This window comes from Pelodiscus sinensis, chromosome 6 (genome assembly GCF_049634645.1).
Source record: "Pelodiscus sinensis isolate JC-2024 chromosome 6, ASM4963464v1, whole genome shotgun sequence".
Taxonomy (NCBI): Eukaryota; Metazoa; Chordata; order Testudines; family Trionychidae; genus Pelodiscus; species Pelodiscus sinensis.
Genome location: NC_134716.1, coordinates 1,904,549 through 1,929,573, shown reverse-complemented (window position 1 = coordinate 1,929,573; position 25,025 = coordinate 1,904,549). Strand labels below are relative to the sequence as shown.

General features: G+C 44.9%; 1 protein-coding gene across 3 annotated transcripts; it reads right to left on the bottom strand.

Moving 5' to 3' along the window:
• Nucleotides 1-700: 700 nt before the first annotated feature.
• Nucleotides 701-22,166, bottom strand: CLTA (clathrin light chain A). 3 transcript variants are annotated; one of them, XM_075931279.1, is made up of 7 exons: nt 21,840-22,166; nt 11,041-11,078; nt 8,587-8,704; nt 6,706-6,817; nt 3,473-3,526; nt 2,114-2,149; nt 701-1,150 (listed from the first exon to the last, which is right to left on the bottom strand). In XM_075931279.1, exons 1-7 carry the CDS (start codon nt 22,054-22,056, stop codon nt 979-981), a joined length of 747 nt encoding a protein of 248 aa, XP_075787394.1. In that variant the 5' UTR covers nt 22,057-22,166; the 3' UTR covers nt 701-978. The 3 variants fall into 3 exon arrangements, with proteins under 3 accessions (XP_075787394.1, XP_075787392.1, XP_075787393.1); XM_075931277.1 differs by lacking the exon at nt 3,473-3,526 and having other exon boundaries at nt 21,840-22,164; XM_075931278.1 differs by lacking the exons at nt 2,114-2,149; nt 3,473-3,526 and having other exon boundaries at nt 21,840-22,158.
• Between the last annotated feature and the right edge of the window lie 2,859 nt (nt 22,167-25,025).

Sequence of the window (25,025 nt, the reverse complement as noted above, 5' to 3'; positions counted from 1 at the left end):
AGGTAAGTGTATATACTTACTGTGAACAACAGCTTCCCCTTATCTGCATAAGGAGCAACTGAAAATACTAGAAGAACTTAAATAGTCTTGTAGCACCTTAAAGACTAACAACAAAACATGCAGATGGTGGCATGAGCTTTTGTGGGTACAACCCACCTTCCATGAAAGCTCAAATCATCTAAATGCCTTTAGCCTATCACTACTTGCAAGGTTACCCCTCACTCCCATTCCTCTGCTGGGCTTGTGCCACCTCTTGCAGGCACAAGCCCAGCAGCCTGTGCCATTGCTGACAAGCAGTTGTGCCTGGGAAAACAAACAGGGGCCTTCATTATATTAAGAATAGCAGATTGTCTGTGGGCAGCACAGTTCCATCCCTGTTCCTTCCCCCAGCTGGTGTGCTAGTTAGCTAAGACCGCTCAGCTGGAGCTGTGGCCCTAGATCCGTTCCAGTAGTGGTTGGAAGCAGGCACTTACCTGCTTGAGATTAGCTTTAAAGGTTGTGCAGTCACAGCTCTGTCACTGCCAGATGGCACACAGAGTAGTCTATTGCCTCACTGTAATTCCACACACTAGGCAAGACCAGTGTTTTAGACCTTTAGTTGGAGAAGTTACTCAACTGCCTATATAACCTGGATTGAGGATTTCCCCTTTAGAAGGGAAGTGGGGATGCTACTTTGGCCATGAAAGAGGGGACACACTCAATTGTTTAACAGACCTTTAATATCAGTACAGTTGAAAGTGATCTCTCAGTGCACAGAGTATAGAGAGACTACAATTCTGGAGGTTTTCCTCCCATCAGGACAGAGGAAGGAAACATGGAGGAAGAACATGCAATCACAAACAATGATCAACTCTAGATACTTCATGAGGTTTGGTCCAAAAAACACATTTAAACATAATTAATCCAATTACTGCAAACACAGCTTCTCTGAGTAAGGTTAAGATATTGCATTTGTAGTGTTTCCATTGTGCTTTTCCTTCAGCGAACCAGTGGAGCCTGCTTGAGTGAAATAAGGACTGAGCGCATGCGGGACACATCTTTCGCCTGCTTACTAGACTTGGGATTAAAGTCACAGAGCCGAGCCACACGTTCCCACTCCGTGCCTGGGGAAGTTTCTTCCACATCATTCACAAAAGCTTCTTCAGCTGCCCTAGAAGCAATGCAGTACTACATGTTAGTGTCCCATCTGCACATCCCCTGGAAGCCACCCCTTTCCCTCCATAGAATAGGGTTTAGTTGACACATCTCATAGGAAAATGTCACCTGACAGCTGCTTGAGAACCTTAAGGCTTTTAAGCTCCCCTACCCCAAACCTCAGAAACAGGTTGCCAGACTATGCACAAGCAGTGCAGAAAATTGCTGTGTAAAATGTTGGAATACAGGTGTTTGGTTTAAGAGTAGTTAATCTTTGCCTAAGTACGCACACAAGAGTTTAAGGCACTCTGACGTAGGCATTTCATTTAAGCAATGCCTTGGTAAATTTGCTATAGTTTGGATGTGTGCCAACTGGAAGTTTACCATCTCAAAGCGCAAGTTTTACGAGAAATCACTTCCATTTGGTTTACAAGCAGTCCAAGGTGTGTAGGCCATCGTAAAACTGTGTGCTGATGGTTCCCAGTGGTGTAGAGAAGCAGCGCGGATCAAAGAGGAATTGAAGTCATAGCTCCCATGCTTGCATCTGCTATAGACTTGCAAGGTGTATTTTGGCAGAGGGGAGGATTAAACGCAGTTCAGCTAAAAGGATAACAGCTCCCTTTCTCGCCAATCAAGTTTTCAACCATAAGCACCAGTGTTATCCTTTTGGCATCCCCATGCTGCAAGCAGCATTGCTCCAAGGCACATGTAACCCTGTGATGCCTAGAGTAAGCATATAGTGGGTCCCTGGTAGCCACATAAGGGCAAAAGCAGTAAGCGTTTTGAGAGAATCAAACCAAATCCATCTACTCCAACAAGCAGTACAGAGAAAGCAATGACTGATCATCCTATGGAAGGGAAGGGGCAGCACTGGGCACAGGGATGGTTTGGGTACAAACACCACTGAAGACAAGGGTCACAACACTGCTACTTCATGTGACAAGACACTTAAGGGGGGCAGTGAAGATTTTTACTTAACTGTTCTAGGCTGTAGCAAGGATGGTTTATGTTTGTGCTTAAAGGTGAAGACAAGAAAAGAAACAAGGAGAGAAAGTTTAAGTCAGATATAGAAAATGAAAATGAGCTTAATGCAGATGATAAGCTAGCTGGACATGCACTAGTGGCTCAGTCTACAGTCAGGAAACATGCTGCCAGTTTTAGTCTGCAGCCATTACATGGCACATTGCCTTTTACATTGGCTACATGGAGACTGGTACAGGACACAAGTATTTTAATTCCACATGTTTCAGTGGAAACTTTAAGAGACTTCAGAACAAGATCAAACACCACCTGTAAATCCAGCATTTCACAAGTTGAGGCTTACATCCACCTACAGTTAGGCATCAATTCCACATTGGAACTTCAATCTTAATTCACTTGGACAAAACCAGCCTACTGTTTAAAAAGGTGCTTTAGTATCTGAAATGGTCATCTCTTAAGTCTATAAATGTAAGGGAAGAAATTAAAGCACATGAAAGCCACATTGTAATCCTTAAACCCAGCAGAGAAGATACACCATCATTCCTTTGGGCCTGGAGGCCAGAGCTTAGTAGAAAAACAACAAGACTGAAAGGTCAAAGGTTTACTTCTCTGCCTTCACAGCATTGTTCTCCAGTGTTTTCCCTGTCTGGTTTTGTATGTTGTACATAATGGGCTTCTGCCCCAATGAATCTGGGCAATCCTGGATTCCTCCCCACCACAGCCTACTTTCGCACAGCAGGGTGCAGAGTTAAGTGCTGAATAACCGGTCTGAGTCAAAGGTGCTGAACTTGACAAGTTCTTGTCAACAACAGGAGCTGTAAGCACTCCGCACCTACAACACTCAAGCTAAACCCTTTTCGATTTCCTTCAAATCAAGCCTTCCAGCCTCACGGGTTAGTTCATAGGAGAGTAACACTTTCCTATTTACCATCTTGTCTAGAGGTGGCTAGGGCCAGAGGCAGCATCTGGGTGAGAGGTTTGTTACCTTCATGCTCATAAGTCACCTTAGTGGGCAACCAACAGGCCAATTAGCTTGAATAGAGTTTAGTTTCGCTGTAGTTTAGCTTGAGTATTATGCTTTACCAGCAGTGTATTACTGGTGGCATGCATGCTGCATAGGTTAGCACAAGCAACATCTGGTACATCTCAGGTGACCCTCTACAGATCAAGGTGACTCTTCAGTACTGCAGCTCAAATACCTTCAAGTACAGTACTGCAAGAACTGCTCTATACACTGCAGCAAAGGCTGAGGGGTGGACTCCAAATACTCAGTTTAATGTAGTCAGGACATAATGTTAACGGTCTCTAAAGGACAATGAAGAGGGTCAAAGAGATAATTAGTACTTAGGCAACATACACATAACCAATCACGTCAGCGAAGGGTTGTTTGTAGAAAGCTTCATCTGCCACCCTAGGCAGTAAGTAGTCCAAGAGGAAGGCAAGCACGCAGGGGAAAAGAGAAGGATGAGAAGCAGAGAATAGAGCAGAAGACAGGTTAGTAAAAACAAGAGAACTGTACTGAACCATATACTAACTACTGATTCACTCTGATATTCAAGTCAATACTTTCTAGCTCCACATAACCAAGATTCTGTATCAAGCCTTCCCCAATGGAGGAAGAACTTGACAAAGATACCTAGCTTTCATCTTTAGACTTTGAACTAGTTCGGGAATCGGATCATCAGGATGGACTGATTTAAACTGCTGATTTTATTGAGATTCATATCAGCGAGGAGGAAACCTCAATTTACGTGAATTTTAATTGTTTTTTATTTGTACTTTAGTTATTTTCATAGAAATGTAGGGCTGGAAGCTATCTTGAGGGTTAATCTAGTCCAGGTCTCTCCAGTGAGGAAAGACCAAGTAAACCTGGACCATCCCTGACGGAGGTATTAAGAACAGAGTTAACATCCAATGATGGGGATTCCCTTGGAAGCCAATTCCAATACCCAACTACCCTTATAGTTCAAAAGCTTTTCCTAATAGCTACTTTGTCCTACCTTTGCAAGACAAGGAGAACTGACCACCATCCTTTTTCTAACAGTACTTAAATACATTAAGAACTGTTAGTAGGTCTGTTTAAGACTAAACAGGTCTGTTTTTTTGGCCTGCCCTCAGAAGTCAGACTCTAAAGCCTTCTCTTTTGTTGGTCCTGTTGATTCCCAAAGGTTGATTCTCATTGGTTAGTGGCAATTTAAACATTTTGCTCATTAGACACAGCTTTTACACTAGATTTGTGGCTTGCCAAAGTGCATCTTTAACTTAGTAAATAAAAATCAGATGCCTTTTAAAATTAACTTCACTTGATGTGTGAAGCTCTTAATTAAAAAAAGATTACCCACCAAAATTGCATTTTTTAGAATAAAGCTACTTTAAATTTTCTCACACACATTTGCATGTCAAACTCGTTTATTAAACAGAGGTGGGCTTTTCAGAATTAGTGAACCAATTTCCAGTCACTATGCCTTTGAGATTTTAGAGCTAGTAGATCTTGCATCTAGTTTTTATTCAGAGATTGGAAGATGAAAGGGGGAAGTTAAGACACTGAAATGGTGTCTTAACTGAATGAACTAGTCCCTGCACTGAACGAAGAATAAACTGAAACGAAAGCACATTCTCTCTGCACCTGTAAGAAAGCAGATGTAGCCACTCTGTAGTTCAGTGTGTATATCCACCATATTGGAGGCCCGTTCAGGATCACTGAAAGTTACTCCTGTAAGACTTCCAGGTGACAAAGAACAGCTATCCCAAGGACCGTAAAGATGGTCAATCTCATCCATTTGAGCCAGTGCTTTCCAAATTTACCATTGCCACAATGGAAGAGGTATGAACACCCTTCCTAACCTCATCCCCTACTTACAATGAGTTCACAACGCCTGAACTCCAGGGCTGAGCTAAAATGACGGGCTTTGATAACAGTATGAGCTTTCCTATAGGTCCATCTAGAAATGGGTTACTCCTCATTCAAGTGAAGTTTCAAAGCTACTCACTTTCTCCTACTGAGATAGGAGTAAGGGAGCACGAGTTTGGCAGTAAAATCCCTCAAGCCTCCATCTGATCCATACAAAAATACTACTCTTCCCTACCCCACTGGCACTTCAGCTCCTCTTCCACCTCAAAGGACCAGGCCCACCTCTCCTGCTCCCAAAGGTTAGGAGAGGGAGAGATACTGACCCCTCCCAATGAAGGTGTTGCCCAAGGAAACAGTTTAAAGAGACTAAGTGGACCACTTGACAAGTACAGTGTTCAAGTCCCTGTACTTCCCACAAGTTTTACCATCTAGTTGACAAGCCATTCTGACTGGTATCAAGTGCTCAAGAATAAGCCTATTTCTAGATAGAATTTTAAAAGTTTAAGACCACAGCAATGCCTATAGCATTGTTCAGCAGCTGAGGGGGGGATATGGATCAGCATTCACATCTCACTCCTGTCAGTACTTGGCTAGATCATTAGGCTGGGCCAATAGACCAAATTCAGTGATGAATCCTGGTCATGTGATCTAAGACACAATACACATACATCAAGAAGTAGTGGCTGAGAACACTAGGAGAAACAGATGTTAAGAATTACTGGCCAGGTTCACAGCAAGTCAGGACAAGGGATGTTAACATAGTTGTCTGGATTAACCGATAAACTTGGGCTTATTGGTTATTTGTTTAAACAATTACGTGCACTCCCCCCTTGCTGCATCTGTATCAGGGAGATGGCAAAGAGACAGGAGCTAGCTCCCACAGGGAGCCAGCTTCACAGAGCTGCCTCTCCTGCTCCCATCCCCACGACAGTGGGGAGAGAGAGAAGAGGCAGGATGCCAGCACAACCTGTCCTGTGCTGTTGCCTCTAATACAGAGGCAGAGGCAGTGGCAGGGGGTTCCCCAGGAGTGGGGCCTGGAGTGCATACTGGCTGCCAGCCCCATCCCTGGGGACCAACAAATCATCATGTAATTAAGATTTGGTGCAGCTATTGTTTAATCATGTAACTAAGATCCCTAGTCAGGACCAGGGCAGAACAAGACTCCACTCCCTGCTCCAACCAGTAGAGCATGGGAACAGTCAGATTTCAGGACAAGTCAGCCACACCACCATGCATCCTGTCATTAGATAGTTTTCATGAAAGATGTTAAATTGAGAAGAAATCAATTGTCTCCCCACCCAGTTGTCAAGAACAAGATTTATGGTTGGAATTTTTAACCTATCCTGTGGGGGTACTGAGGTATTGAGTTTACTGGGGGTAAGACAAGATCAAAAGTATGTTCTTACCAGCTAGGCTGAGCAGGCCATTCAGCACAAATAACCAGAAAAGGTAAGACCTTTTGTGTTCAGTGCTTGCTCTAACTACACTGAGTCACTAGGCCAAGTCACATCCTAACCATAAGCCCTCGACAAGATTATGAAGAAACCCACTTACACCGGTTGATCTCTTATTGAACATCTAAGACAGTTTCACAGGAAATCCAAATGCACAAGTGTCTGGCAGTGGCTGTAGACCAGCGTACTGAATGTGAACGCACGTGATGCCAACAGTACGCTAGTCATGTTTTTAATTCCTTCCATAAACCTCTGCCATTCTGAAGAACTACAGGAAATCCTTACCTGTTGTTGGCTTTTGTTTTCTGTAGCTGTTCGTCTTGTCTTGCATACCATTCTTCCAACTCCTTTATCGCCTTCTCTTTCCACTCTGCTTCCTGCTTTAGAGAGTTAGCATCTGAAGATTAAGAGACAGTGACAGGTCTTGTGAACAGTCGTTGGGCTCTTCCCATGTCTGAGACTTCAAGCAGGAACCTTCCCCTCCCCATATCACAATTACAACAGTGCACAAGTTAAGTGGTACCATTACTCCTCTCTAGTCTGATCAGCTGGGTCAAAGATGTTAGGCATCTGCCTTGACATCTCCAGATCACAGAACCCAAGGCAGGAGAACCATCAGCTAACGCTTTGTGTGCCAGCATACACAGCTACTTCAAAAGCCAGCTCATCCAGGTTCAGATAGGAAGTGCATCAGCCAGCCATTTTTGGACATAAGTAATGCAGTTACCTTGCCTAATGCATTTCTCTAACTTCTCAGCTGTACCAGCACCAGAATGGTACTTTTTGGGCATCAGTGAATCAGAACATTAAGTTTGTGGGACCTGGAGTTTAGGGGAACAAGTTCAGGTAACATGCTGGAGACTCTTATCTACTGAAGAGAGCAATTACAATAGGTCACTAATACTCGTCACTTCCCTATCTTGGGATACTGCCTGCCAGCAAGGCGGCCAGCAACCAAGGCACAGGAGGGAGTGCCAATCAGCAAGTGGTGTTCCCCTCTCTCTGTGCTGCTACAGCACTCTTTATAGTCAGATACCTCATTAATGCCCAGGGAAGCCAGTTGTGGGGGCCTAGTATTCACCCATGACCTAAAGAGGCTCACTTTTGTTTCAGACCAATTCCAGCTACTCCCAGTGGGTAGTACAGAAGAGGTAGTCACATTATCACACTGTGAAGGCAAGGATCACGCCAACACTATGTGAATACAGGAGAGCTACTGGAGTACCAAAGCATGAGAATGTGTTAAGTGGGAAATTGGCCAGATTGACCTGCTTGTAGACTGGTTGGTGTCTAGGTGACAACATTCAGTGCTTGGACATAATTCAGGCCACTAAGAATTGTTGTTTAAATAGTCTTAAACCAACAACTAAGAGATCTTTTGGTAATGAATGGCTCTAGTGCTCTATTAGACTAGGCACACAAGCTAAGCTCTAGTTAGAGCTTGCACATTATAATTGCACATTGACTGGCACTAAATTCACTGCCATTTCTTGCTGGCAAAACGGAAGTCGTGTTTGTTTCAATGTGAGTCATAAGGAAAACACGAGGCGGGTCACTCAGACTTGTTTGCTTCAGTTGAACTCATTACAAAATGTGATAGACTAGGAAGAGTGGTCCATGCATCACTAGCCTGCATAAAAATCACTTACACCATACCTCTAAATAGAGGAGAGATCTTGGTCTGCCCACTGCTGCCTGGCAGGGCTGAAGTCTTGAAGCAGTTCCTACTGTCACCCCAGAGGTTCTGGCACATGCAGTGCTGAAACTCCTTTCAGAAAGAGGCAGAGCACAGAAGCACCCTTTGCTCTGCAGTCTCTTTTTATCAGGGCTTGCTCCATAGCAGGTTTGAGGCAGAGGGCTGCTATTGTGCACAAGACAGCCTTCAAGTCTCCAGGCTCCAATATGAACAACTCTATTGGTTAAGGAACAATTTTGTAGTGGCTCTAAGCAACTGAAAGATTCCCCCCGCTTCACCCCAAATAGCACCAAGCCAAGCCAGCTCCCCATTATAAGAAAGCCTAGGTGGGTCTGTTAGTCAACAAGAACTGGGTTAAAAAGGAAGAAAAAAGTCAGTCAAGGCAAAGTCAAACATTCCCCTCCGGTAGGAGTCTGTTCACATTCCACCTTCTCTCTGCAAAGAGACCAAAACCTCAGGCGTTTCCTTACCAAGCACTTCTAGGCGTTCCTTTTGCTCCTCTCTCCATTTACGAATACTCTCTGGTTCTGACTGCAGTCGATCCACATGTGAAATAGCGGCATAGCAGTCTGTTGGCCCATTGCTCTCCTTAACCAAACAGAACAATTTGAAAGTCAAACGGCATGAACACCATTTTCAGTACTCAAAACGGTAGTGTAATGTCACCCAAGTACAGCCGCCTCAAATGCTAAGAGGACATGCCAGCAACATACGCTTCTAGTGGATTATGAACCAGGGTAACTAGCAGGAGCCGTTTACAGCAGGATTAGTGGTTTACTAGAGAAAGCAATTATAAGCTCACACTTGGGGAAAGCTGTACAGTCAGTCACAGAATTATGGTGGACAAGGATCTATTGAGAGCTTTTATAAAATGGAGTTAGACCAGGTTGGATTGGACAGAAGGGGATTAAAGAAAAAAGCATTGAAGTTTCATTGGCTACTTTTCAGATGTCAAAGCCCTGAAAATACCATTCGTCTTCTACACTCAGGTGTTGTCCATTGCATACAAGCAGGAAAATATTCCTTCTAGGGGCATGAGTGATAGTGCTTAGTTTTAATTCCAGGAGCTCTCACTTTAGCCACAAGAAAGAGTCCAGAGATCAGTTCTATATTCGCTTCAGAGCCTCAAGCAACATTGCAAAATGAACTGTTAGCCAACCTAGTCTATATCCACAGTGAACAGTTACCCAGGTAACCAATAAGCAACAGTTTACAGTCCCAGTTAGTTGCAACAATCCCTCCCCTTCCACCCACATGCTCTGCATTTACAGCTCAGACTGGCAGGCTGGCTGAGTACCAGCCTGTTGGTCTGAGTTTTAAATGAAGAGCATGCAGGGGAGCTGTTTGCCACCCCGCACTGCTGCCTCTGATACAGAGGCAGCAGCATGAGTTGGCAGGTGGGACCCGGTTAATGAGAAGCCCGGATGCAACGGGGACAGAGGCTGCTGCTGCCCATGTCAGAGATGGTAGTGTGGCACGGCAGTGGTCTCCCTGGAATGGGGCCTTGAGCACACTAGCTGCTAGGCCTGACCCCTGGGGAGCACTGAGTAACTGTAACTACTAAGAATTTTAGTGGTTACATAGTTAAACAAATTTTCAACATCCCTAATTTAGATGGCAGAACTGAAGTGGCTTGACCAAAGGCCAGCCACTCATCGGAACAGGCTCATCTAAGGACTCATTTGGCCCCATGAAGCAACAGCATCAACATCAACAATTAACATTTGAAGTTAACCACAAGGGCAATTTTAGGTCACAATTAAGTTCCAGTATACTCCAAACAGTCTTCTCACACCTGTAAGAGCCCTGTAAGAGCTGTTTGTGGAGTGGTTTAGCCAGTCTTTGCACTACCATCCCTATTTAGAAGAGTCTTAGCCAAAATTTGTTTCTGCTTTGCCACTTGATAGAGCAGTATCTATTACAGGTCTTTCATGCTTGATTGCAAGCTTTGACCAGTGTTCTGAACCACTAGCCAAATAATCCAAGCTATTTTAAAAACATAGAAAACACAACAAGTTTGGTCCTAATAATGCAGGAAGCATAGGAAACAGATTGGGTCTTTAGGCTATATAAAAAAGTTTAAATGTTAAGTTACAATTACTTACTGTGAAAAAGAGACCAAAACAAGTGTTATCCCTAGATTTAGAAGGACTGGATTTTTCAGTATTGATAAACAGAATATATACAAACATTTCCACTGATAAAAGATTTACTTTATCGGGCAAAGAAGATAGATATTATTTAATTAAACTAAGTTGTTTTGCCAAGTGTTTTAATGGTGATAAAGCTTTAACTTTGAATCTCAACATCTGTCATTAAATAACTGTCTGATGCCCCCTGCAAGTCCTTACAACTGAAAGTTTGTATACAAAGTATATACTTAAACACGTGTTGTTACGAAACACTGAATTCTGCCAAACTTAATTCTCCTCTGCTCTTTCAAGAACCCCACAGAATCTGTAGCTCATACCCAGATAAGTTTAATCCAGATCAGCACTGACTAAGGGAAGCAGAGCATCTCTAGCAATGCAGAGCCAGCCTTAACATGGGTCCAAAGTACATGGTGCTCTTCCCAGAAGAAGGCATGTTACCGATTACAATATTATGTCAACATGGATTGTTTGTCACTGGCCTTTCACCTGAAGATGGATTGTACTTTAATTGCCAGTAAACTATGGAATTGCGGACTATTACAAGATTACACTGATGAGGGTTCCCCCCACCCTTTCATTAATAAATTAGGAGATTCCGTTTAGTAAGGCAGCAAGCAGTGGGGAACACTTATTTAGACTAAGAAAGATATTTTAAGCTACAAGTAATCCCACTATGAAAAGGCTAAAACCAGTTTGAGAAGCAGCTTAAGAAGTATTCTAATTCCACCCAACAGGTTTTTGCTGTTCAAGATAGATAACCTTTCAATTTACCTGGTAGAGTTCACCATTCATCACCCCATCAACAGCATCTGTAAGGTAATGAAGACTGAAGGTTAGATAGATTTTGGGGTAAAATTCAAATGCCTAAACCTTAATATGATTAGGCTCATTGATTATTACATTTGCAGACAATACAAATTACACAAGATAGTTGAATCCAAAATGGACTATGAGAAGTTACAAAAGGGATCTCACAAAACTAAGTGAATGGGCAACAAAATGCCAGATAAATTCAGTGTTGATAAATACAAAGTAATGCACATAGCAAAATGTACTCTAATACATACAAAATTAGCTATGGCCACACAAGATTCTGGAGTCACTGGACAGTTTTCTGAAAATACCTGCTCCAATGTGCAGCAGTCATGATAAATACAAAGTAATGCACATAGCAAAATGTACTCTAATACATACAAAATTAGCTATGGCCACACAAGATTCTGGAGTCACTGGACAGTTTTCTGAAAATACCTGCTCCAATGTGCAGCAGTCAAAGAAGTTAGGAATGGGATTGAGAAGACAAAAAATGGTATGCCTCTATATAAATTCATGGCACACCTACACCTTTAATGCTGTGAGCAGTTCTTGTAGCCTCATCTCCAAAGCTATTAGAATAGGAAAAGGTATTAAGGATAACAAAAATGGTAAGAGACCAAGGAAACTGGAACCATTTACTTTAGGAGAAAAAAGACAATTGAGGGAGACTGACATCTATAAAATCATGACTAGTGTGAAGCGGTTTTATCCCTTCACAACACAAGTCAGAGTCTATTCAATGGAATTAACAGGTAGCAGGTTTAAGTACTTGCTTTTGCTTATGTTAAGTACTTCATGAAACACAGCCTGTGGAACTCTGGCAGAGGATTACAACAAATATTTCGTGGAGGATAGATCCATCAATGGCTATTAGCCAAAGATGGTCAGGGTCATAACCCCATACTCTGAATGTTCCTACACTGCTCTCTGCTGGGTCCTGGGACTGGATAACAGAAGATGAATCAGCCAATAAAATTGCCCTTTCCATTCCCTTATAAGCATCTTGCACTAGTGGGCGACAGCAGGCAGGGCTAGAGGGACAATTGATGAGAGTCAGTGTGGCCATTCTTATCATACAGAATATAAGGCAGGTAAAGAGTCGCTTAATGTTTTGCTATAGTGTTGCTAAGATGCATGCACAGCGATAAGGCCATCCCTATTGTGCAAGTTTTGCAAGGAATTTCTGTTCAGTAGCAACCATTCCATGAGCATGCCATACTGTGCACTGAGCAAGGCAGGGGTCCTGGGGAATGAGATTACATTAGGGAGCCAAACCTGCAGTTACACAGTCTCAGCCTTTTAGCATTGGGCATGCAGAAGTTCAACTCCAGATTTAAAGTTGTTTGTGCAAAGTAGTTTAGATGTCATTGTATATATGACCTTTACAGGCCACTACAGTACCTAGATACTAGGGGTAGGAGCATACCAAGTGCATCTGTTGAAAACCTGATGTTCATGTGTAATTACACCACTGCCAAAACCCATCATCTCTGCAGATGAATTTAAGGTAATTCACACCATGATATTGCTGACAAGGACTATAACTAGGGTTGCCAGGTGTCCTGCACTGTCCCGGACAATCTGGTATTTTTGCCTCCTGTCCAGTAAAAAAAATTGAGAAAATACCGGACACCTAAAATGTCCAGTATTTTCTGATTCCCCCCCCCCCCCCAGGAGGCAAAAATACCTTTGCATTTTGAGACTGTACTTGTGCCCAGATGTTGTAAATAGCAGGAGAACAGGCTAAAGCAATTCTTAGCATTAGAAAACCGTAAAGACAGAAGAAAGCAGTGAAGATGGTGGTAAGGGCCTGCCTCTTTCTTATAGCTTCTCTTTGCTTTATATTAACAGAATGTTAACCATTGCAGTCTAGACCTCAGACCAGGCTTATGTTTTAGGCCCTCATCTTACTACACTGGTGGTAAGCTAGTCTGTTCTTTGAACGCCACACAATCACAACTGGAATACAAAAAGCAGGACACTGAGCCCATCTCATGTGCAACTAGAATTTCTTCTTCTGTACATGGTACCAATATTCACCACAAGCCAACACAAAAGCACTAACATAGAAGCTGTACGAGAAGCCAACCATTCTCTTATTGCACATTTATTCAGGCAGAGTGTTTGCATAATTCAGTATCAGCAGTCTGGAATAACTGTCTGCTTGCCAGCCTTGGGCCCTGTACAAGTAATGCTGAGCTGTTTAGCAGACTGCCTATGCGTTGGAAGCCTGAAGAATTTCTCTTCCTTAGGAGGACTTAAATATACCCTGCCTGCGAGTGAGTTTTTCCAGCAGCCAAGTAAAACGTCAAAGCCACTCAATGGCTTTGGAGCCAGTGGCAGCTTTATTCAGACTCAGGGAGCTGCCTACGTCAATGCATCCTGAAGTCCCCCTGATAATCCCGTTCCAGAATGCTGGCAATTCTGTGGAGCATGGGCATTAAGGGTCTCAGTACTATAGCTTGGAGAGGCAAGGAGCTGCAGGGAGAGGCAATCTGAGACATATGCAATGCATGTGAGATTTAACAAATGAACCCCAAGCTGAGTAAAATGTAGCAGATTCTGGTGGCAGAAGACAGCGAGAAGGCCTGAAGAAAACATTTGCAGCTCTGACAGGCATCAGTTCCAAGGGAGAGCAAGAACTTCCTTAGGATCTCCTACTATGTGGTTCTGGTGAGGGGAGAAGAGGGGAATGAGTTAAAAACGCTGAAGAAATTTCCTCTGGAATGTGCAGAGGTCAGCAGCATAAGCTAAGAAGGAGAGAGACCAAGGCCAGATGGAAAGAGCAAAAGCAAAGCAATGCAAGGTCACTGTCTGATCTCCCAGCAGGGACTTTGGGTAGCTCTCATCTGATTTGTAGCCTTAATTTAAGTATACACCCATGGGCAAGTTTAAAAAGCCAGAGGCTCTTATCTAGGGCATCATATAGCAACGGCAGGCCCAACTGGTATCCAAGAAAATATCTTTGATCTAACAGTTCAGTGTAATACTAAAGAGACATGTTAAAAAGGATTCTGCTCCGTTAAAAAATGAACAAAAGAGTCACACTGTTGGTATGAAAATCCACACCAGTTATGGCCATAACTCCTCAAATCAGCCATTTGGCTTTATGCCCCACACAAAATTAGTATTTAATCCAATTACTTTCACACAAAAAATCTCAGTTCACTTAATTTAGCCCATGCCTGACTACACAGGATGGTTTTCCACAGCACTGGCCAATGTGTCAAACATGGTACTCCAGAGCTCTGCACATACAGCTCAGATTCTGCATTTTCCCAACTTTTGTTCCATCAGTCCCCATTGCAGCTGCACAGAATTCTCCTTTCCTTGAGGGTTTCCTTTTGAATACCAGTTCTATTGCCCACTTTAATTTCTGCATCCTTCAACAAAGCCATGTCTCTATTAAACTAAGTGCTCCCCTTCATGACACAGGAAACCCCACAGTGATTCTGTGGCTTGGTCTGGCAAGGGGATGAAGTTCCTTTCATAGGAAAGCTGCTAAAGGAGGTCTCCCCAGATTCAGTGAGAGAAAGGTACTACAGCCACTCACTGCCCTTTTACAAAGCAGACAGGTATTAACTATATCATGTTGTCCTAGTCATCTTTCAGGACTTACTCCTAGTTTAGGAAACTAGCTTTGCAGGGATCATGACAGTACAGGGAGGAACACAGTGGGACATGAAGTGGTTCTGCAGGTGCCCAGGGCTTCTAACTTTTTCACAAGATTTGCATAGATCAAGATTTCTACGAGTTTAGGGATTTGAAACCCCACCTGTACTGGAGCAGCCTACTCAGATAGGAAGACCAGGTAGCAACTTCAAGTTTCATGTTCTTTAACCCTATTTTTCCTGGGGCCAGGTCTACACTAACGGGGAAAGTCAAATCAAGACACGCAACTCCAGCAATTAATGTTAATTATGTAGCTGGATAAACATATCTTGATTCAAGTTTCCCCACAGCAGAAGGCCAACAGGAGCAAGTGTCTTGTTGACTTCCCTTACTCCTTGCAGGAACAGAAGTACCGGCCACCAATGGAAGCGCCCTCCAAATTCAATTTAGCATGTTTTAACTACACCCACACAAAAAAACCACCCCCCCCCCCAAGCTCTAGAAGATCCCCTATCCAAATTTCACAGCTGACTACCATCTGGCAGGAGCAGTTCATGTGCATCCTCAAAACCACCCACCCCCCAAAGAATTTGGAAATTGAAGACACTTGTTTAAATAGCTTAACACTAGGCATGAATAGAGCAAGAGTTTAAAGAACCTGTGAAAAATGAAAGCTGAAGTGTCTTGTCCTTAATCAACATCATCTAAGAAGTCATTACTAAGGATGTAAGTGACTAGTCACTTAAGTCAGTTCCCCCCCAACACCGTCTCTGCCAGGGGGCAGAGGAGCAGCAGGACCAGGCACAAGCTGGGAAACAAGTTGATTAAACTAAATGTAACATCCCTAGTCACACACATGGAAACGTGGTATTAATTGGCAGAATTTAAGCAACTGTGTTAGGAATACAAGACCTACCACAGCCTGCTAAGACATTCTAATGACAACATCTCATTTCCCCTTTGAGTTGTATTAGTTTGATTGTGAAACTTAACACTATTGATAGTACTAGAAATCCTCTAGAGGGCTCTATAGTCAGCTGATGCACCTAATGTTACAGTCTTCTTTGCAGTCATGCTCTGACTGTTTATTAAATGGTTGGCTCTCAGTTTGCCCAGCAATTCACACTTCTATCCTCACTAGATACTTCAAAGCAAGGGGTTGACAGCTCAAAGAACAGACAATGAACAGTAACTTTTGAGATTGGCAAGCTAGAAAGGCCAATTTAAAAAACACTAACATGACTGAACTTTCCTTCCTTGAAGATTGTACTAGTTCCAACACAAGTTTACTCAAGTGTGATGGACATTAAACACACCCAATGCCCTGTAAGCCTGCAGGCACTGGAAGTTTGAGAGAGGTATTCTAGACAGTCAACTCAGCAAATACATTTGGGTGCAATATTCTCAGGGTAACCAACTCTTCGCATTAATTCCTCTCATCAATATGACAAACCTCTAGTTTATTAGGTCTTCCCCCTCCCCACAGCCTGCTGCTACACATAACCACAAGCAGAGGGCCTAACCAAGTAGATTCTAGATCCTGCTCTCCCCCAGAGTAGTAAGTTGCCCTTCAGCACTCATTAACTCTTATCAGGTTTGCAATAAAATGCCCCTTTCAGAGGGCAGCTAGAAGTTTACTGCTCCCTCTTCTGCAAGAGGTTTGTAAAGGCCATGGAGCATTATATATTACACACAGACTCCAACAGTGGTATTCTAACTACAGTGTGCACAACTGCAAAAGACTGGAGATCAGAAAACCCCAGCTTAAAACATTTGTAGAAGCAGCTGCAAACCAAAAGAATCTGTCAAGTGGATATTGCCTTCTTCAGCCCCTTGAAAGCTAGATCAGAATTGCACCTCCCATACAGGAACTGCCTTGCAGGCTGAAGATAAACATACAAATTACTGCCTAAATTAAACCAATTTCAAGCCACACCAGGATGCAGCACTCCCAGGAGTCATATCACACTACACAAACAGCAACGGGGTGGGCAGACTCCCTGTTAAAACTGGGAAAGTGACTGGACAGAAAGTTAGCAGCCAAAGTGCCCAAAGCCTTCTTTAGCTGCCCCTCACATCCACAGCAGGGCATACCAGTAACTGCAAGTAGCCAGGAAATCAGGCAGTTACTGCAGTTCTGCTGCCAGTGCCCAAATGGCTAAGAGTGAATCCTTTTGTTAACAGGAAAAGGGTTATGTTCCTAGGGCAGAGACAGTCAAAAGCAGGGCCCAACACTCAGTTGGCCCAGCTGTGGGAACAACTGGTAGATGCTGAGATCTGGGGAACTAGGGAGAGTGGTGGGTATGAAGAAATTCCACACAAAGAAATATAGTGACAGGCCTGTGCCTAGGTGCCTAAGGAGACACTGAAGTTTTATATTCCCATTTTGACACTTGACCCATGACTTGAGAAATCTTGGGAGTTAGAGCCCTGCCAATTTGCAGATATCCACAGCTATTCACATTAAAAGGTTATTCTGTTACATCCTAAACAGCTAGCCTGGCTTATCCATTACCGTTAGCAGTTACATGCAGACTCCTTGCTTTGTTCCTCTATTAGAGGCAGCAAGGCAAGGTGGCAGCCGGCTCCTGGGGCCACAGGCAGGAGCCAGTATCAAATCAGAACCAGCTAAAAGGCCAGCTTCCAGCACACACCGGCTCTCAGGCAGCGCCCCGCACAGCAGGCTTTGCAGTGTAACACCTATACTGCAGAACCTACAGCACAGCCAGCTCCCCAGGAGTAGAGCCAGCCAGTTCTGCTCCTGGGGAGCTGTCTGCACTATGGGCTCTACAGAATAAGTTTTATACTCCAGAGCCTGCTGCGTGTACCCACCAAGATTTCAGCAATTACAAGGTTATGCCTTTAACTGCTTAACATCCCTAATCCGCAAGCACAGATACGGATGTATTCGTATAGCCACAAGTATATTCATATATCATTTGATATACAAATACAAGTTGTGTCCATGCAGGGATTCACCTGTAATATTCCACCTTCCATCAGTTTTGTTTTTAACCGAGCAAGACTGAACACAGCACAGAAGTGGAATTTCCCCCGCCCCCCCTCCACATGGCCAAGCAGGCAGCTGAATGCTGCTATTTTTTATTTAGAAAGCACACTTACAAGCTGCTCTAGCATTCCCTTTCACAAACACCCAAGCTGAAAATGACTTCAGTGCATAATTTCATTTCTTACATTGTAGCTGGTTATTTCCAATGGAGGTACCTATAATCTGGTTTCATGATACTGTATAAAGTCAGACTTTACTCTGGTAACAGTGTCTTACATACATACAATACCAAATTGGATGAGTTGTATGTAAACACGGTGGTTCAAAGGTTAAAGTTAAAAAAAGTAAATCCACAAATCCCCTGCTACTAGCTTAAGTATGAACAGTACAAAAAACAGTTGGCTATTTACATCTATTGTGTACTGTGCAAAAAGAAAATAATCACATCTCACCAATAAGAAAGAGTCGGACAGCTGTCCTGATGCACTTTGTTGCAACCTTTATAGTCAAAGGTGGAAAGAAAGATTTGAGCAACCTCACCTCCAGGAGATGAGGTCAATAGAACAGTCCAAATTCTTGGAGCCATCTGCAGCACAAACTAGAAGTGAACCTCCTAACTGTACTGGATTTTGGGGAAGAATACCCATTAAATTTAGTTCAACTGGAACCAAATCTGATCTTCCCAATTAAAATATGAACAGTTCAATTTTATACGCCTCTTTTCTGCTCATTTGTTCTAGAATCTATTAGAAACAGAATTGTCTTTTCTCGATGGATGCCAGAAGTGCAAATGTGTCATTTAAAAAGAGAGAAGCTTACTAAAAAATTAGCTTTTCTTGGTAAGCCAAATTAGTGTTGGGAGATTCAGCAGGGTTCTTTGTATTAAAGAAGGAGGAATCTTAACAGTGGGATGGCCAAATTATGTATGTTTAGATCAGTTTATTTCAGAAATGCTCTGCTAAAGACAGAGCAACTGTACAGAACATAATAAAGCTTTCGATAGAGGAAATCACTTTCAGAGAAAAGAGTCTTTTTAAAGAGTTACTTAGGCTCTTAAGAAGTTGTATGCTATCTGGAGATGCTCATTCTAAGACAATAATATCTATGTCTTGGGAGAGGAAATAAACAAGGCCAAACATCGGAGCTCAGGAAGTTACTCTCATGTAGACAAACATCCCTAATAAAGTATAACAACTTTATACCAGTTTTATGCTCCATTATGAGCACTGAAAGGACTGTACCCATGGCTAGCTAAGTAGCCGCCTTTACTGGGACAATGCTCATCTGGAAGTTTCATGCTGTTCCAGTCCATCTAGTCATTCCAGCTGTACTGTACTCTGAAGACAGTGCTGTCAAAGTGTGCAGTCAAGGGACTATACCCTTCCTGTGCAAAGGGGAGGTGAAGGGGGGGAGGAAGGTGAAGGGGGGGGGGGGGGAAGAGAGAAGAGGAGAAAAGAAGAAAACTAAAAAAAGCCTCTCTGCATGGCTTAGAAGCTGGAGATTTACTAGATCTAAATTTGATTGCTCTTTTTAAAAATGGATGTCATTATTCAGCTTAAACTATGGAAGCCAGTAGGCAATCAAGCAAAGCAAGGGTACCCATAAAGTTGTAGTGGAGAAAACTAGACAAAAATCTGGGTGAAGCAGGATGTTAGTCCAATAAAATATATTACCTCACACACCGTGCCTCTAAGATCCCAGGACTAATCCAGCTACAACTAAACTGTACCCATACATGGAACAGCATATATGCGCAATGCAGGTAATTGACAAATTTTAGCTTGCCAAGCAATACAGAGAGCACCTTTCTTGAAGAAAAAAGTAGCTTGTTTAAGCAAAGGCAATTTTTATAAGTTAGAAAGAGCAGTTGCTATTGAGTGTTGAGCACTTATGAAAATCTGGCCACTTAATTTTGGTGCATAAGCTCAACATCAGGTTCTGTTTATCTGAAAAAAAGAGACGTAGAGGAGTCTGATTGATCTGCTATACTATACTGTATTACTTCCAGTCAAGCTAAGCTCTTTGGAATTTGACAGCCTCTTTGGCTGTCTACACATTAGCAAGATTTTGCGCAAAAGCAGGAGCTTTTGTGCAAAATCTTGCTGCCTGTCTATACCGGCCGCGAGTATTTGCGCAAGAACACTGACGTTGTGATGTACAAGATCAGTGCTTCTTGCGCAAATATGCTGATGCTCCCACTCAGGGATAAGTCCTCTTGCGCAAGTGGCCAGTGTAGACAGGTAACATCAATTTCTTGCGCAAGAAAGCTCTGATGGCCATTTTAGCCATCGGGCTTTCTTGCGCAAGAGAACGTCTACACTGGCACGGATGCTTTTGTACAAAAGCAAATCTCTTGCGCAAAGGCACATGCCAGTATAGACGCTCTCTTGTGCAAATACTTTTAACAGAAAAACTCTTGCGTTAAAAGTATTTGCACAAAATCATGCCAGTGTAGACAAAACCTTTCATGATGGTGTCTTTAGCATTTAGACTTATGTTTAATTTATGTAGTCTTCAGTCATTTTCTTAGTAACCTTTATTTTCCACATTTGGCTCAAAAGCTCTCAAACCTTTTTAATTAAAGGCTAGGTCTACACTAGCATGATTTTGCGCAAATACTTTTAACGCAAGAGTTTTTCTGTTAAAAGTATTTGCACAAGAGAGCGTCTACGCTGGCATGTGCCTTTGCGCAAGAGATGTGCTTTTGCACAAAAGCATCCGTGCCAGTGTAGACACTCTCTTGCGCAAGAAATTGATGTTACCTGTCTACACTGGCCTCTTTCGCAAGAACAGTTGCGCAAGAGGGCTTATCCCTGAGCGGGAGCATCAGAGTATTTGCGCAAGAAGCACTAATTTTATACATTAGAACATCAGTGTTCTTGCGCAAGTACTCGCGGCCAGTGTAGACAGGCGGCAAGATTTTGCGCGAAAGTAACTGCTTTTGCACAAAATCTTGCCAATGTAGACACAGCCAAAATGTTCAACTAAACCTGGAGGCTACAACTCCAGTATTGGAAGTAATAGTGGAGTCTGTGCTTGTATCAAAGCTTCCTCCCTTGAAAGAATTAGTTTATCAACATAATCCAGCTAGTCTCAGAGTTCCAATAGCTATTATGCATCGGTCTATTTTTGTCTCAAATCTTGACCAGTTCAGAGCAGGGATGTGAAAGATGAACTGATAAGCATTACCCTAAATGGATAATGCTTACTGGCTCCCGTTAACTGGTAAACAGTGGGGGCTGGAGCAGCTCCCTACTTCCTGTGGGAAGCTCCATTCTTGCAGGGGGTCTGCTCCAGAGAGTGACTGCTCTCAAACAGAGTAGTCCCTATTTGCTGGGAGTCCCTCCAACTGGGCTGGTGTTGTCCTCACTTACTCAGTTAACTGGTTAACCATTAGGCCAACCGAATGTTTAACTGGAATTTTCTCTCTCTCGTTCATAGTAAAGCAAAGAGTCACAAAATTAAAACTGAAGTGTTAAATACAAGACAGAACCATTCTGTTTTAGGCAGTAATATTTTGGTTTTTGACTCTAAACAGACTAACAACAGTTCCTTCAAACCAATCACAAAGAGACAGGGAAGGTGCTGTTACTAAGCAATGTCTAGAACACTGAAGAATTTGTTTTGCAAAATAAGTGTAAGATACTCTTTAAAAATTAAGCAGAATTGACATTTTGAACTTAAAGCAATATTAATACAAGCAAACCCAGAAATTCTGTAGCTTAAAGCAAGTTTACTTGGAAGGGATTTAGCAATTGCAGGTACTAGGCTCCGCACTCGCAGGGGAATGGTCCTACGCGGAGGCGGGAGGCTCCAGCAGTGCAGGGCTAGCCCGAGAAGGGCCCCAGGCCAGCTCGTTCGCCGCAGGACGGTTCTGCCCGCAACACGCTGCTGGCACGAGACGGCGGGTCGCGTTGTGTCGCCGCTCGCGGGCGGCGCGAGGCGTTCACCGGCCTGGGGGGCAGCCCGGAGGAGTTACCCCGCCCCCCACGACCGGCCACGCCGCTGGGGAGACGAGGCAGGAGCCCGGGGACGCGAGCGGCCCGCCCACAAGCCCAAGCGCCGCTGGGTCAGGTCCCGACGGGCCGCGCCGCCCTCGGGCCCCCCGCCCCGCGCAGCTGGAGGCACCTACCCGCCGCCGGGCTGCCGTGTCCCGCCGGCACCTCGCCGGTCTCCAGGATGCTGTAGCCCTCGTCGTTCTCGATGCCCGCGATCTCGCTCTCCTGCTGGGCCAGGAAGGCGGCAGCCGGGTCCTCCTCGGCGCCGCCCAGCGCCCCGTTCCCCACGCCGGGGCCCTCCCCCGCCGGCGGCTGGGCGAGCGGCGCGCCGAACAGATCGAACTCGGCCATGGCAGCAACGGACAAGGAGCGCGACGGGCAACGGCCGGGGCGCGAGGAAGAACAACTTCCGGTCCGCGGCCCACACTTCCCCTTCGCTCCCCGGAAATCCAACGCGGGGCAGGCCCCGGCGTGGACTGAAGGAGCGACTCACCAATGAGCTGAGAGCATAGAGGGAACACTCAGCCAATCAGCGACAGGTAGGGCGGGGATAACAATCCCGCACGTGACTCAAGCAACTGTCTCAGAGGGTGAGGCTGGGACGTGAGTGCAACTTGGACCAATCAGCGTTCCCCGCTCAATTCCATTACCCCCCCCCCCCCCCGCCTCTCAGGCTAGGCGTGGGTGGGTGACTCAGCCCAGGATCCCCAGCCTTGTTACACCCAAGTTCGCTTAAGGGCAGCCCAAGGCCGCCCCCCCTTCCGCGAAGCCCTGCCCCCTCCCTCTCTTTGGAAGGGAGACTGAAGCGCAGGAAGTGCTGGCTCTGGGAGAGGGACAGGACTAGGGCAGGGGTGCAGGAGGCGCTGGCTCTGGGAGGGGCTCAGGGGTGCAGGAGGCGCTGGCTCTGGGAGAGGCTCGGGTATCTGGGAGGGGGACAGGTGCAGGCTCTGGGAGGGGCTCAGGATGGGTGCAGGCGTTGGGAGGGGTCAGGGCTACGGCTAAGGTGCAGGAGGTGCTGGCAGTAGGGGTACATCTATACTTGGACCCTAGTTCAAACTAGGGATGCAAATGTAGGCAACCGAAATTGCTAATGGAGCGGGGGTTTAAATATCCCGCGCTTCATTAGCATGATCTCGCCGGCACGTTACTCCGCTCAACGGCTGTTCCTAAAGGGAAAGTGTGCGCTGGGACGCGTTAGACCGAACCAAATCCTTTGGTTTGAACTAATGTTACTCATTTTTTGAGGTGTGCACTTTCACTTTCGGAACAGCTGTTAAGCGGAGTAATGCGCCAGCGAGATCATGCTAATGAAGCGCAGGATATTTAAATCCCCACTTCATTAGCAATTTCGGTCACCTGCATTTTCATCCCTAGTTCAAACTAGGGCGCAAGTGTAGACGTACCCTGGGAGGGGTTCAGAGGTGCAGGAGGGGTGCTGGATCTGGCAGGGGGTCAGGGCTAGGGCAGAGGCACGGGAGGGGTGCTAAATCTGGGAGGGGAACAGGGCTAGGTTCAGGATACAGGAAGAGGTGCTGGCTCTGGGAGGGGCCTGAGAGTTGTGCCCCAGGCTTCTACAGGGCAGCATTACCACCAGTGGCTCTGGATCAGTTACACACCAAGACCCAGGCATATTCCCTGCCTTTCCCAACCCCAAGCTAGAGCCAGGGCAGGTACAATCCTTTGCTTTGGATAGACATTAGTATCAGCTGAGCTGTAGGGCTATGGTCCCAAGAAACACTGTGGCCAACGGAGACAAGCATGGTGTGACACTCCCAGGAGCCAGTGTAACCCACACACCTTCTGGCTCTTAGCTCATGTGGTAAAGGCTCACGCATTAAGCTCCAGCAGTCCCAGGTTTGATTCTGCCTGTTGGCATTACACTAGCACCCTGCACTGTCAGCTCTGTATGGCTTATTGCTCCCAGTTCTGCCCCCAACAGGGCTGTATGACAGCCTGGCTTTTGGAAGGGCTGGTACAGTATGGCTGCACAGCTGGGAGGAGCTACCAGTGCAGGGCACTGGCTATGTGGAGAGGCAGCACTGTGCTTCTCTCCATTGGCGCAGTGACTCCTGGGTACAAAACCCTGGGGATTTTTGCATACTGATGTCTCCCCATTCCCCCAGCCCACTGCTCCTTCCTGCAAGGACCACCCTCTCCCGTCAGCTCGCATTAGCCAGTTTCATGTTCCCAGGAAAGGGAGCTGCGCTGTGCGTGTGTAGGCCTTGCAGGAAAGAGCTGTGCGCCACAACACCTAATCCCTTCCCATCCCGCCACACACATGGGGTAAAGCTGGCATTCCTGGGACTTAGCTGGCTGCAAACAAGGATCCTGCCAATTGCGACTGACAGGGAAACTCCTCCGTATTGACCAGTCGATCGCGGTCAGTCAGTTGGTGACCACTGGGTTATGAGGTGGCCTGGGGTCACATGGTGTCTGAGCTGTGCGCTACAGCATAAGGGAACAGTGTATGCTGCTTGTGTGCACTGCACAAGTGCCTTGTGTGTGCATGTTGTCCAATGTATGGAGATTGTCTATATATAGTGTGAGATAGTGCAAGCAGAGTGCATGTGCAGATTTGCACAGAGCACATGCCTGGTTTGCACTCTGCTTGCATGTGTCTGTTAAGCTGTGCTTCAGAGACAGAAGCGTTGGAGGGCTGGTGCACCAGCTGTGTTTCAGATGCTGTTTCAGATTCTGTGTGTAGGGGTGGCCAACCTCAGCTGAAACAAAACAGGGGAAGTAAGATGCCTCCCTTGTGAGTGTGTTAAAACAAGACTAGTATTTTATTATGTCATTCACATACCAGCAAAATGTCATCACCCGCCCAAAGGAAGTGCACATTTGCCACTCCCTCCTGCTTTAGATGTGTTTTTCTAGGAAATAAGTTGGCATGTAGGGCAGAAGAGTTTTTCCCAGAAGTGTAATAAAAGAGTATTATGCATTCTGGTGCCTTCTCTACGTGTTTTGTCGGAAGAGGCAATGCAAATGAAGTGCTGATTAGCATTTTGTCATGATTCATTTGCATAATCTATTCCAATCTGTTTTTGTGCAAGAGGGTTTTGCACAAAAATATGTAGTGTGGACATGTCCGTTTTGCGCAAACCCCCCTTTTTGCACAAGATCCTTATGCTTCTTCCATGCAAAAACAGATTGGAATAGATTATGCAAATAAAGCGTGACAAAATGCTAATCAGCGCTTCATTTGCATTGCCTCTTCCGACAAAACACATAGTGTAGACATAGCTAGAGACACCAAAGCAATATGCTGAATTTGTTAAAGGTTTTGCAATTCAACTTCAGCATGAAGTCAGAGAATGGAT

Bases quoted from the DNA above. Each gene is read 5' to 3' on its own strand.
- CLTA (XM_075931279.1), bottom strand. From the start codon at position 22,056: ATGGCCGAGTTCGATCTGTTCGGCGCGCCGCTCGCCCAGCCGCCGGCG. The intron at 11,079-21,839 runs GTAGGTGCCTCC...ATTACCTTACAG, and splicing joins ACACGGCAGCCCGGCGGCGG to ATGCTGTTGATGGGGTGATG. The intron at 8,705-11,040 runs GTAAATTGAAAG...TGTTTGGTTAAG, and splicing joins TGAATGGTGAACTCTACCAG to GAGAGCAATGGGCCAACAGA.